This window comes from Carcharhinus amblyrhynchos, chromosome 19 (genome assembly GCF_965287045.1).
Source record: "Carcharhinus amblyrhynchos chromosome 19, sCarAmb.v2.hapA, whole genome shotgun sequence".
NCBI classification, from domain to species: Eukaryota; Metazoa; Chordata; class Chondrichthyes; order Carcharhiniformes; family Carcharhinidae; genus Carcharhinus; species Carcharhinus amblyrhynchos.
Genome location: NC_137342.1, coordinates 34,469,402 through 34,482,927, shown reverse-complemented (window position 1 = coordinate 34,482,927; position 13,526 = coordinate 34,469,402). Strand labels below are relative to the sequence as shown.

General features: G+C 44.7%; 1 protein-coding gene across 1 annotated transcript in view; it reads right to left on the bottom strand.

Moving 5' to 3' along the window:
- The window catches only part of shank3a (SH3 and multiple ankyrin repeat domains 3a), an 823,427-nt gene that overhangs the window by 113,504 nt on the left and 696,397 nt on the right, over positions 1-13,526 (bottom strand). The window contains exon 17 of the mRNA XM_080207556.1: positions 3,159-3,239. Coding sequence (XP_080063682.1) covers positions 3,159-3,239 — 81 coding nt within the window. The remainder of the gene's footprint in view (positions 1-3,158; positions 3,240-13,526) is intronic.

Here is a 13,526-nt window from a genome sequence, read left to right as displayed (position 1 = left end):
TCTGAAAATAACACAACTGAATCATTTTTCTCCCTGCCACTCAAAGCCCTGCCTGCATGAGTCAAAGTTACTTTGATAATTTTTTTAAAGCATCAATTGATGAAATGAGTGAATTACTAAGTGCTTCCTTGTTGATACTCAGCCTCTGGCTTAGATACTCCATTGTTTCTGTATGCAATTATCCTGCATCTCATTGCCTTCCAAAATGAGTATTCTCCAAAGAAGCCAGCCAATCATCAACAGCCAATCTTCCCACATGGTCCCTAACAGCGACTAACGGAAAACAACTCAACAATGAAGGGACCAGCCCATATACTGTATTTGCACTTTACTTCACGGGGTCGTTGATGACGATGAACAGTTGGTGAGCTGGCCAGATTCTCCCTTACCTTGGAGCAGGGGTTACTGACATCGATGAGGGTGCAGTAAAGGAGTGGAAACTGCAAACTTTGGTCCCCCAAAACTCAGCTATTTACTTACTGCCTCTAATATTATAATGATTGGCAAAGAGCAATTTATTTCTTCTCTGTATCATCCACCCATTCCAACCAACCTCCTACACGTAGCCATGGGGTCCAGGGGGTTAAAATCTCCTGAGGACCAACATTCAACCAACGGTTGACTAATAGGAGGCAGAGAGTTGGTATCAATGGGTGCTATTCTGATTGGCGGTTGGTGACTAGTGGAGTGCCGCAGGGATCAGTGCTGGGGCCTCAGCTATTTACCATTTATATAGATGATCTGGAGGGGGGGTGCTCAGTGTCGGGTGACGAAATTTGCTGATGACACGAAGATGAGTGGAAAAGCAAATTGTGCGGAGGGTGTGGAAAGTCTGCAGAGGGATCTGGATAGGCTGAGCGAGTGGGCGAGGACCTGGCAGGTGGAGTACAATGTTAGCAAGTGTGAGGTTATCCACTTTGGCAGGAATAATAGTAGGAGGGACTACTGTTTAGAGGACGAAAAGCTGCAGCATGCTACGGTGCAGAGGGACCTGGGGGTCCTTGTGCATGAGTCGCAAAAACCCAATCTGCAGGTGCAGCAGGAGATCAAGAAGGTGAATGGGATGCTGGTCTTTATAGCGAGGGGGATAGAATATAAAAGCAGGGAGGTCTTGCTGCAACTGTACAGGGCACTGGTGAGGCCGCAGCTGGAGTACTGTGTGCAGTTTTGGTCGCAGGTTCACTAGGCTGATACCGGAGATGAGGGGGTTGGACTATGAAGAGAGACTAAATAGACTGGGTCTGTACTCGTTGGAGTTTAGAAGGATGAGGGGGGATCTTATAGAGATGTATAAGATAATGAAAGGGATGGATAGGGTAGAGGTAGAGAGATTCTCTCCGCTCAGAAAGGGCAGCAGGACTAGAGGGCACAGCCTCAAGGGGGGGGGCAGTTTAGAACAGAGTTGAGGAGGAACTTCTTCACGCAAAGAGTGGTGAATCTCTGGAATTCTCTGCCCATTGAAGTGATGGAGGCTACCTCGCTAAATATATTTAAGACACGGGTAGGTAGGTTTTTGACAGACAAAGGAATTAAGGGTTATGGGGAAAAAGCGGGAAAGTGGAACTGAGCCACTTCAGATCAGCCATGATCTTACTGAATGGCGGGGCAGGCTCGAAGGGCTAGATGGCCTACTCCTGCTCCTATTTCTTATGTCCTTATTCTCCAGTATCTCACCCAAATGTCAGGACTAGACATTGAATATTAGATGCCTATTTTACTCTGATTGACATCACACTTGAGCCAGGAAAAGTCACTGGATAGTAGTCAGGGGGTTGAGACCTTGATTCATTTTGTCTGAGGCTCTGTGAGTTTTTTTTTGGGTTGCACATTATCAATATAAATGTATTTTTGCATAATGTCGCTGAGGGGCAGTGGTGAGAAATAAGAGCAGGTTCAAAGGTAGATCCATGGGAGATACTAGAGGAGCAGAAGGAGAAGCCAATGCATCATGTAAAATTATTTTGCTTTTCTATTTTTAGCTGAGGCCCCAATACCAATCCCGGCAGCTCTCCACTAGTAACAATCTGTCAACCAGTAAATCCTATTTAATCCATTTTATCCTACTCTCCATTTTCTCTCCTTTTCGATAGTTAAAATATAAGTCCCAATTCCATGAACCCTAATTCTGTGCAATGACCGCTTGTGTGACGATACAAATGTGAAAATGCAATTATACTTGTTTCCCCTTATTTTGCCTGCTATTTACAACTTCAAAGAACTCTAACAGATTTGTCAAACATGATTTCCCTTTCTTAAATCCCATATTAACTCTGCTCAATCATATATATTATCATTTTCTAAGTGCTTTGTTATCATGTCCTTAATGACAGATCCTAGCATTTTCCACATAATTGATTAGAGAGGCTACACTGGCATTGTTTGAGATATTAGAGGGACAGAATTCGATTGTACTGTTACAGTACTACTTGCACAGACATTGATGAGAGAGTTAAGGACTGTGATCGAAGAGTTAGGGTGTTAGAGGGAGGGGCTATGACATTAGCTTACTCAAGGGACAAACTTTCATGGGCATTTAGCCCATCCTTTTTGATAGCTGGACATACTGGAACTGATTTTGAAGCACACAAGTCACGTGGTATTGGAAGTAGTAAATTTTCTCCGTTTACCCTGTATAAGTACAGAAACAGCTATCTTGGCATCAGAAATAGTAAAGAATGAGGCAGAAGTAATCATTTTGTTTCATCCAGTTTGTTCGCTGGGCAAGCAATCCTATCACTGTTACCAGGTCTGGCCTCCGTTTCATTCCAGGCTCAGTTTGGCTGAATCCTGATGTTTTTTGACTTGCAAGTCAATCAGCAAAAAAACACATTACAATTCATGGTAGCCATAACAATGCAGACTGTGGCTCATGGAGAAGGCCCACAAACATTATCTCACAGGACATTAAATGATGGCCTTGCCAGTGAAGTCCAAATCCTGAGATATAATAAGGTACAGGGCATGATACTTAAGACACACGTAAGGTATACTGTGCCAGCCAGGAGTGAATTGATCCTCTTTACCCACTATGTACCATCGATGTATTGGACCTGACACTGATACAAAATAGGCCGTAGAATAACGCATGCAGTGAATAACCAGTTGACAGATCTATAAATCACAAAGTACATTGTATTAATAAATGAGGGTTATCTTACCAAGCTCCTCAAGTTCAGCAGTCATAGATTTGGAACGGAGAGTCAGGGTGGTACTTGGCGCTCTCTTCGGGGGCGGTGGGGCTGTAATAAAAAGAGACGAGAGGTTTGATTTTCTGCCCAGGACCTTTCTAGCACCCCCGATGTGCAGATGCCATTTTTTCTCCACTGCCTGTATCTCGTCGTAATCATGACAGGAATCACCACACTGCTGGAGGATCTTGTTCAAACTACGCGTGGAAGCAAACTTCTTCATACTATCCCTTCTGGAGGAAGTTCAGGCCTAGTGAGTATTGAGATGTGAAAAGCACCACATAAATTCTCCACTGGGTGCTGCCTGCATGCTTCCTAAAGAGTATTAATTCATCCCCAGAATGTGGCAGTGTCAGTCTGGGCTTTCAGCTAGATAGCAGCAAAATTATTTTAAACCACCCTTCACCTCACATAGACAAATTTCGGGAAAAGATTTTTCTTTTGATGTTTTTCCCCTTAAGACATCCAATTCAGGAGCGTAAAGGAATTCAGTCCGTTGTCACAGTTTCAGGTGTACCGAGATTTTTCAAGGCTCTGGCTTGCATACGAACAATACAGCATTCAAATGTTCAACAGGGAATACCATGGAAACAAGGCCAGCAGGCAACCCCTTCTCCTCCTCCTCCTCCCACTTTCCCTCGTTGTACAGTCGTGCTTCAGCACCCTGTGACAAGTACGAAGTGTGAATACAAGTTCTCCAGTCAGGGTAGGGCCATATCCATTTGTAAATAAGTTCTTTTCTTATATAAAAAAAGGAAATTGGCTTTGAATGAAGTAGCAAAGATTAAAACTGCAGGAATGTGAGATGTGCATCTGGCCTGCATTAGAACTCAGGTTGCTGCTTGTGAGGAGGGACTCAGAACATCCCTGAAAACTGGAATTGAGAACGACGGCATCAGCATGCAGGAAAACAATTCCAGCACTGAATATTAAATGGTGTGTGAACTGCTTCTTTTCAAACTGTCACTCAACCCAAACTGTTGCTTCATCGCAGTTTGTCAACGTTCCTTCCGTGAGGTGAGTAGGCAGGCTAATAGAGCTTCAAATGTGGCATATTAGGCTTAACACTGCCAAATGCATGGGCACCATGCAACACTAACTCCCTTTTGACCCTCACCCTCTCATCCTTCCAACCTCCTCTCTCTCTCCGTCTGCTCCTCCTCTCCACCTCACGTCGTGGGTTCTCTCCCTCCTCCTCGTTTTCTGCTCCTTTTCTTTTCCCTTCCTTAATTCCCTCGCCTTCTGCCACCCTTTGGTCTCCATGACATCATTTTAGCTCCTTTCGTTTAAGTGAAACCTTATCACTTTGAAATATGAGACTGAGATTAGGCACAAAGTTCAACCCCTTTAAAAATTAACCCAGCTCCCAGCAAATAAACAAGTTAACATCTCGTTGTTACCGAGCTAGAAATTTAGAACTGTGGAATCATGGAGATAAACGAGGAGCTCTAAGTATAGTTTGTTTATACACACATACACAAGCACAGGCAAACATAACACAGAAGTATAAAGGTATATACACATATGCATATATACAAAGATACACAAACCATATACATATTTACAGAAATATAGATACATACATACATATATAAAATGAAATATATTGAAGTTAAATCATGTACTTTCTTTATACTGAATCTGTGATTTTAACTTTGACAAATTTCAATTTAACCTGTGTCAACAGCTATCTGTTTGGTTCATTTGGCAGCATTCTTTCTTCTGAGTCAGAAACGTATACGTTCAAAACCTCCTTCTAGACTTCAGCATAATCTTAGCTGATGCTCCAGTGCAGTACTGCGGCTTTGCTGCATTGTGGAAAATGTTTTTTCATCAGATGAGACAATAAGTTTGAGGTTGTATCTGCTGGATGGGCGGTGTATAGAAATTTTAATGCTGCACCTGCCCTGATAGTGTTTGATGGTGCATTGGCTAGGGATCTTTAAACTGTATTTAACCCAAGCTTTGGCTACCCTTTCTGATGGTATGGAGATGCCAGTGTTGGATTGGGGTAAACACAGTAAGACGTCTCACAACACCAGGTTAAAGTCCAACAGGTTTATTTGGTAGCAAAAACCACTAGCTTTCGGGCCACTGTCCCTTCATCAGATGAGTGCAGAGTGGATGGGGCAATGTAGAGTGAGTTTTGCACTTTAGACAACCCATGCTGTCTTGATCTTGGGTGCCTGAAACTCTGTGTTAGATTTTACCTGTGAAGGCATCACCATTCACAGACTTGCTCACCTTCAGTCTCCTCTGTTCGATGTACCGTTGCGTCATATGATAGGAGAATTCCTCTCCAAGTGCGCTATTGCACTAGAAACATGAAGACTGTTGGAAATCCAGTCCGACAGTACTCAGCGATTTATTCTTAATAGATTTTTATTCAGCAAATGGTTAGAAGGGGAACTTTCTACAATGTGGAATAGCTGAGGCAAATAGCATTGATGGGGCACAAGTTCAAGATATGGGCGGGAAAGTTTCAGTGGAGATGTGCATGGTAAGTTTTTACACAGAGGGTGGTAGGGGCCTGGAATGCACTGCCAAGTAAGGTGGTTGAGGCAGTTATATTAGCCACATTTAAGACTTATCTTGATAGGCATATAAATAAACAGGGAATAGAGGGATATAAGTGGTTGATTTAGATAGGTAAGTGTGATTGGTGCAGGTTTGGAGCACTGAAGGGCCTGTTCCTGTGCTATATTGTTCTTTGATGCATTCAAGGGTAAGTTACATATGTTTATGAGGGGGAAAAGTAATAGAAGGATATGTTTATGAAAATTGCAAAACAAATACAGCACACAAACAGGCCAATCAGCCCAACCAGGCCAGTGGTTATGCTCCATGTGAGCTTCTGCCCATCCTTTCTGAGTAACTTTTATTAATAAAACTCTCTATTCCCTTTCCCTTATATGTTTATGCCCACTAGGTAGCACTGTGGTTAGCAGTGCTGCCTCATAACACCAAGGACTCAGGTTCGATTCCTGGCTTGGGTCACTGTCTGTGCAGGGTTTGCACGTTCTCCCCATGTCTGCATGGGTTTCCTCCCACATTCCGAAAGATGTGATGGTTAGGTCCATTGGCCATGCTAAATTCTCCCTCAGTGTATCCAAACAGGTGCCTGACTGTCACAGTAACTTCATTGCAGTGTTAATGTATGCCTACTTGTGACACTAATAAATAAACTTGAAATTAAACTTATCCAACTTCCTTTTAAATGCATTGATGCTATTCATATGAATTTCTCTCTCTTGCGACAAATTCCACAGTTGCATCTCTCTTTGGATAAAGAGTTTTCTTCTGAATTCCCCGTTTGATTTCTTGCGTTTTTATTCACTCAGGGGATCAGGATGTCACAGGCTAGGCCAGCATTTATTTCCCATCAATAATTGCCTTTGAGTAGGTGGTAATGAGCTGCCTTCTTGAATTACTGCAGTCCATGTGGTGTAAGCACATTTACAGTGAGTGCTGTTAGGGAAGGTGTTCCAGGACTTTGACTTAGTGACAGTGAAGGAACTGTGATATATTTCCCAGTCAGGATGGTGACTGGCTGGAGGGGAGCTTCCAGGTGGTAGTGTTCCCATGATACTGCTGCTGTTGTCCTTCTAGATGATAGTGGTTGTTGGTTTGGAAGATGCTGTCTAAGGAGCCTTGGTGAATTCCTGCAGTGCATCTTGTAGATGACGCACACTGCTGCTACTGTCCAATGGTGATTGAGGGAGTGAAAGTTTGTGAAAGGGATACCAATCAAATGGAATGTTTTGTCCTGGATGATGTCAAACTTCTTGAGTGTTATTGAAGCTTTACCCATCCACACAAGGAGAGAATGGTCCCTCACACTCTTGACTTATGTCTTGTAGATTGTGGACAGGTTTTAAGGAGTCAGGGGTGAGTTACTCGCCACAGGATTCCGAGCTTCTGACCTGCTCTTGTAGCCAAACTATTCATAGGGCTAGTCCAGCTCAGTTTCTAGTCAATGGTAACTCCCAAGGTGTTGATAATAGAGATTCAGTGATAATGCCATTGAATGTTAAGGGCCGCTAATTAGATTCTCTGTTGTTGAAAATCATAATTGCCTGGCACTTTTGTGGCACAAACGTTGCTTGTCATTTGTCAGCCCAAGCCTGAATATTGTCTAGATCTTGTTGCTTTTGGACATGGACTGTTTTGGTATCAGAAGCTTCACAAAAAGTGCTGAACATGGTGTAATCAACAGTGAACTTCCCCACTTCTGAGCTATGATGGAAAGAAAGTAATTGATGAAGCAGCTGAAGATGTTTGAACCTTGGACAATCCCCCGAGGAACTGCTGCAGTGCATCTTGTAGATGGTACTCACTGCTACGACTATGCATTGATGGTGGAGGGAGTGATGTTTGTGGAAGGGATGTCAATCAATTCTGGAGCTGAGATGACAAACCTCCAGCAACCACAGCCATCTTCCTTTGTGCAATGCACGAGTTCCAACTCTGATTCCCATTAACTCCAGTTTTTCCTTGAGGCCTCATCGGGTTAAATCAGCCTTGATATCGAGGGCAGTCATTCTCACCTCACTTCTGGAATTCAACTCTTTTGCCCATGTTTGGTCAAAGGCTGTATGAGGTCAGGAGTTGAATGGTCGTGGCGGAATCCAAACTAAGCATCGGTGACTAGTTGTTGCTAAGCATGTGCCACTTGATAGCGTTACTTATAATGTCTTCCATCACTTTACTAATCGTGACTAGATTGATGAAGTGATAACTGGTTGGGTTGGATTGTCCTGTTTTTGTGTACAGGATATAATTGGACAACTTTCTACATTACTGCATTGATGCCGGTGTTGTTGCTGTACTGAAACAGCTTCACTAGGGGAATGGTAAGTTCTGGTACATGGGTCTTCAGTACTATTGATAGAACATTGTCAGGGCCCTGAGGCTTGCAGTACTAGTGCCTCCAGCTTTTTCTTTACATCACATAGAGTGAGTTGAATTGGCTGAAGACAGACATATCTGTGATATTGAGGACCTCTAGTGGAGGCCAAGATGGGTCATCCACTCAGCACTTCTGGCTGAAGACTGTTGCGAATTCTTCAGCCTTATCCTTTGCACTGATGTGCTGGGCACCTCCATCAATGAGGATGCAAGCATTTGTGGAGCCTCCTCTTTCACTGTGTTGTTTAATTGTCCATCACTATTCATGGCTGGATGTGGCAGGTTGGCAGAGCTTAGATCTGATCCATTGGTTGTGGATGTCCTGGCTCTATCTGTTGCTGCTTATGCTGTCTGTCATGCATGTAGCCCTGTGTTGTAGCTTCACCAGGTTGGCACCTCATTTTTAGGTATGCCTGGTGCTGTTCCTGGCATGCTCACCTACATTCATCATTGAACGAGGGTTGATCCTCCGTCTGATGGTAATGGCAGAGTGGGGGATATGCCAGGTCATGAGGTTACAGATTGTGGTTGAGTACAGTTCTGATGCTGCTGATGGCCCACAGTGCTTCATGACCAGCCATGATTTATTAGATTTGTTCTATCCCATTTAACATGGGCGGTAGTGTCACACAACATGGTGGTGGGTATACTCAGTTTGAAGACAGGACTTTGTCTCCACAATCATTGTGTGAGGGTCTCTCCTACCAATATTATCATGGACAGATGTATCTGCAGCATATAGTTTGGTCAGAATGACTGAGTATGTTTTTCCCTTTTGTTGTTTCCTTCACCACCTGCTGCAGTCCAGTCCAGCAGCTGTGTCCTTTAAGAGTTGACTGGTTCACTCAGTGGTGGTATTACCGAGCCACTCATAGTGATGAGTAATCAAGTTCCCCCACCCAGAATGCATTCTGCACCCTTGACACCCTCAGTGCTTCCTCTGTGTTCAACATGGAGGAATACTGATTTATCAGTTGAGGGGGGATGGCATGTGATAATCAGCAGATTTCCTTGCTATGTTTGACCTGATGTCATGAAAGTTCATGGGGCCCAGAGTTGATGTTGAGGATTCCCAGGGAAACTCCCTCCTAATTGTATACCACTATGCTGCCCATCATCTCAGCTGGATGCATCTTGCCAATGGGACAGGGCACATCCAGGAATGGTGATGGTGGTGTCTGCAACATTGTCTGTAAAGAATGATTTTGTCAGTGTGGCTACATTAGGTTGTTGATTGACTAGTTTGTGAGACAGCTTTGCTAATTTTGGCACAAGCCCTCAGATATGGGAAAGAAGGACTTTGCAGAGTCAACAGGGCTGGGTTTGCCATTGTCATTTCCGGTGTCTAGGTTGATGCTGGATGGCCCGTCCGGTTTCATGTGAAATGCTAAGTGATTTAGCATGGAAGATATAAGAACAAACAAACAACAAGAACAAAGAAAATTACAGCACAGGAACAAGCCCTTCGGCCCTCCACGCCTGCACCGACCATCCTGCCCAACTTAACTAAGAACATAAGAACATAAGAAATAGGAGCAGGAGTAGGCCATCTAGCCCTTCGAGCCTGCCCCGCCATTCAATAAGATCATGGCTGATCTGTCGTGTCTCAGTTCCACCTTCCCGCCCTCTCCCCATAACCCTTAATCCCCTTGCCTATCAAAAACCTATCTACCCGCGTCTTAAATATATTTAGCGAGGCAGCCTCCACCATTTCAACGGGCAGAGAGTTCCAGAGATTCACCACCCTTTGAGCGAAGAAGTTCCTCCTCAACTCCGTTCTAAGCCGCCCCCCCCCCCTTTATCTTGAGGCTGTGCCCTCTAGTCCTACTGTCGTTTCTGAGCGGGAAGAGCCTCTCCACCTCTATCCCATCCATCCCATTCATCATCTTATATCTCTCAATGAGATCTCCCCTCATTCTTCTAAACTCTAACAAGTACAAGCCAAGTTTATTCAACCTCTCCTCATAGTTCAACCCCCTCAACTCCGGTATCAGCCTAGTAAACCTCCTCTGCACTCCCTCCAAGGCCAAAATATCCTTGCGCAAGTGCGGTGACCAAAACTGCACACAGTACTCCAGCTGTGGCCTCACCAGTGCCCTGTACAGTTGCAGCAAGACCTCCCTACTTTTATATTCAATTCCCCTCGCTATGAAGGCCAGCATCCCATTCGCCTTCCTGACCACCTGCTGCACCTGCAGGCTGGGTTTTTGCGACTCATGCACAAGGACCCCGAGGTCCCTCTGCACCGCAGCGTGCTGCAGTTTTTCGCCATGTAAGTAATAGTCCTTCCTACCATTATTCCTACCAAAGTGGACAACTTAACACTTGCCAACATTAAATTCCATTTGCCAGTTCCTGGCCCATTCGCCCAGCCTATCTAGATCCTTCTGCAGACTTTCCACACCTTCCACACAATTTGCTGTTCCACCAATCTTGGTGTCATCAGCAAATTTCGACACCATACACTCGGTTCCCTCCTCCAGATCATCTATATAAATGGTAAATAGCTGAGGCCCCAGCACCGACCCCTGGGGCACTCCACTAGTCACCAACCGCCAATCCGAATAGCAGCCACTGACCCCCACTCTCTGCCTCCTATTTGACAGCCAATCCCCTATCCACGCTAACACCCTACCCCCAACTCCATGCCCCCTGACCTTCTGTAATAACCTCTTGTGCGGCACCTTATCAAACGCCTTCTGAAAATCAAGAAACACCACATCCACTGGCTCTCCTCTATCCACCGCCCTAGACACATCCTTATAGAACTCCAATAAATTCGTCAGACACGACTTCCTCTTAACGAAACCATGCTGCGTCTGCTCTATCAAACAATTCTCCTCAAGATGCCTCGCTATTTTCTCCTTGATCACAGATTCTAACATTTTACCTACAACAGACGTTAAACTAACCGGCCTATAATTCCCTGCCTTTTGCCTGCCGCCCTTCTTAAACAACGGCGTAACATTAGCCGTTTTCCAATCTTCCGGCACTTGCCCGGAATCCAGCGACGTTTGGAAAATAATCACCAAGGCATCCACTATCACCTCCGCCATTTCTTTCAGAACCCTTGGATGCATTCCATCCGGTCCTGGGGACTTGTCCACAATCAGTCCCTCCAGTCTTTCGAGCACTGCCTCTCTCGTAACAATAATGTCATTCAGGCCCTCCACTCCTACCATCTTTCCATCGCTAACACCCGGCAAATTATTCACGTCCTCCTCCGTGAAGACCGAAACAAAAAAGTTATTCAAGGCCTCAGCCACTTCCCCATCCCCTACCACTGAGTCCCCCCTCTCATCCTCTAAGGGTCCAACGTTCACTCTAGTCAGCCTCGTCCTTTCTATATATTTATAAAAACTCTTACTATCCTTTTTTATATTAAGCGCTAGCCCAGCTTCATAGTTTATCCTACCCTTCTTTATCAACTTCTTTGTCATTCTTTGTTGATATTTAAACCTCTCCCAATCCTCTTCTCGCCCACTACTCTTAGGTACTCTAAACGCATCCGCTTTTAATTTAACACTTTCCTTTACCTCCTTCATTATCCACGGCTGATTATCTCTCCTCCTACGATCCTTTTTAACCATCGGAATAAATTTCTGCTGAGCACCAAGAAAGATCTCCTTAAAGATCCTCTACTGTTCCTCAGCAGACCTACCTTCCAATGCGCTCCCCCAATCAACATTCGCCAATTCCTCTCTCATCCTATCGTACTCCCCTCTGTTCAAACAAAAGACACATGTCTGGGAACCCACTTTCTCCTCCTCCATCTGCATCAGAAACTCCACCATACAATGCTCACTCTTCCCAAGAGGATCCTTCAGCACAAGGTCCCTAATTCTACCTGCCTCATTACATAACACCAGTTCCAAGATAGCTCGCTCCCTCGTCGGCTCCAACACACACTGTTCAAGGAAACTATCCCGGCAGCATTCCAAGAACTCTTCCTCAAGCCCACCGCTTCCAACATGGGTCGACCAATCAATATGTAGATTGAAATCCCCCATAATTATCGCCGTTCCATTCCTGCACGCCGCATTTATTTGCGTGTTAACAGCCCGCCCCACCTCCAGATCATTATTTGGGGGCCTATAGACGATACCCACCAGCGTCTTCCTCCCTTTGCTGTTCCTAATCTCCACCCACAACGATTCCACTTTCTGCTCTTTGGCTCCTATATTATCCCTTACTACCACCCTGATGCTATCCTTAATCCTTAACTAAAATCCCCTACCCTTCCGGGCACCATATCCCTCTAATCCCATCCTATTCATGTATTTGTCAGGATGCCTCTTAAAATTCACTACTATATCCACTCCCACTACCTCCCCCGGCAACGAGTTCCAGGCACCCACTACTCTCTGTGTAAAAAATCTGCCTCATACAGCTCCTTTAAACCTTGCCCCTCACAGTTTAAACCTATGCCCCCTAGTAATTGACTCTTCCACACTGCGAAAAAGCTTTTGACTATCCACTCTGTCCATGCCTCTCTTAATTTTGTAGACTTCTATCAGGTCTCCCCTCAACCTCCATCACTCCAGTGAGAACAAACCAAGTTTCTCCAACCTCTCCTCATAGCTAATGCCCTCCATACTAGACAACATCCTGGTAAATCTTTTCTGTACTCTCTCCAAAGCCTCCACATCCTTCTGGTAGTGTGGCGACCAGATTTGAACACTACATCCCAAATGCGGCCTAACTTAGGTTCTTTAAAGCTGCAACATAATATGCCAATTTTTAAACTCAATACCCCGGCCGATGAAGGCAAGCATGCCATATGCCTTCTTGACTACCTTCTCCACCTGCACTGTCACTTTTAGTGACCTGTGTACCTGTACACCCAGATTCCTTTGCCTATCAATACTCTTAATGGTTCTGCCATTTACTATATATTTCCTATCTGTATTAGACCTTCCAAAATGCATTACTTCACATTTGTCCGGATTAAACTCCAACTGCCATCTCTCCGTCCAAGTCGCCAACTGATCTATATCCTGCTATATCCTCTGATGGTCCTCATCACTATCTGCCAACCTTTGTGTCATCTGCAAACTTACTGATCAATCAAGTTACATTTTCTTTCAAATCATTTATACATTATAAACAGCAAAGGTCCCAGCACTGATCCCTGAGGAATGCCACTTGTCACAGCCCTCCATTCAGAAATGCACCCTTCCATTGCTATCCTCTGTCTTCTTTGATCGAGCCATTTTTGTATCCACCTTGCCAGCTCACCTCTGATCCCATGTGACTTCACCTTCTGCACCAGTCTACCAAGAGGGACCTTGTCAAACGCCTTACTGAAGTCCATGTAGACAACATCCACTGCCCTACTCTCATCAATCATCTAAGCTCAAATAGTGTGAGTGGAGGGGTGGGGGAGGCTGGTATAAGTTGGCATGGGGGAAATAAGGTGGGTAGCAGAGC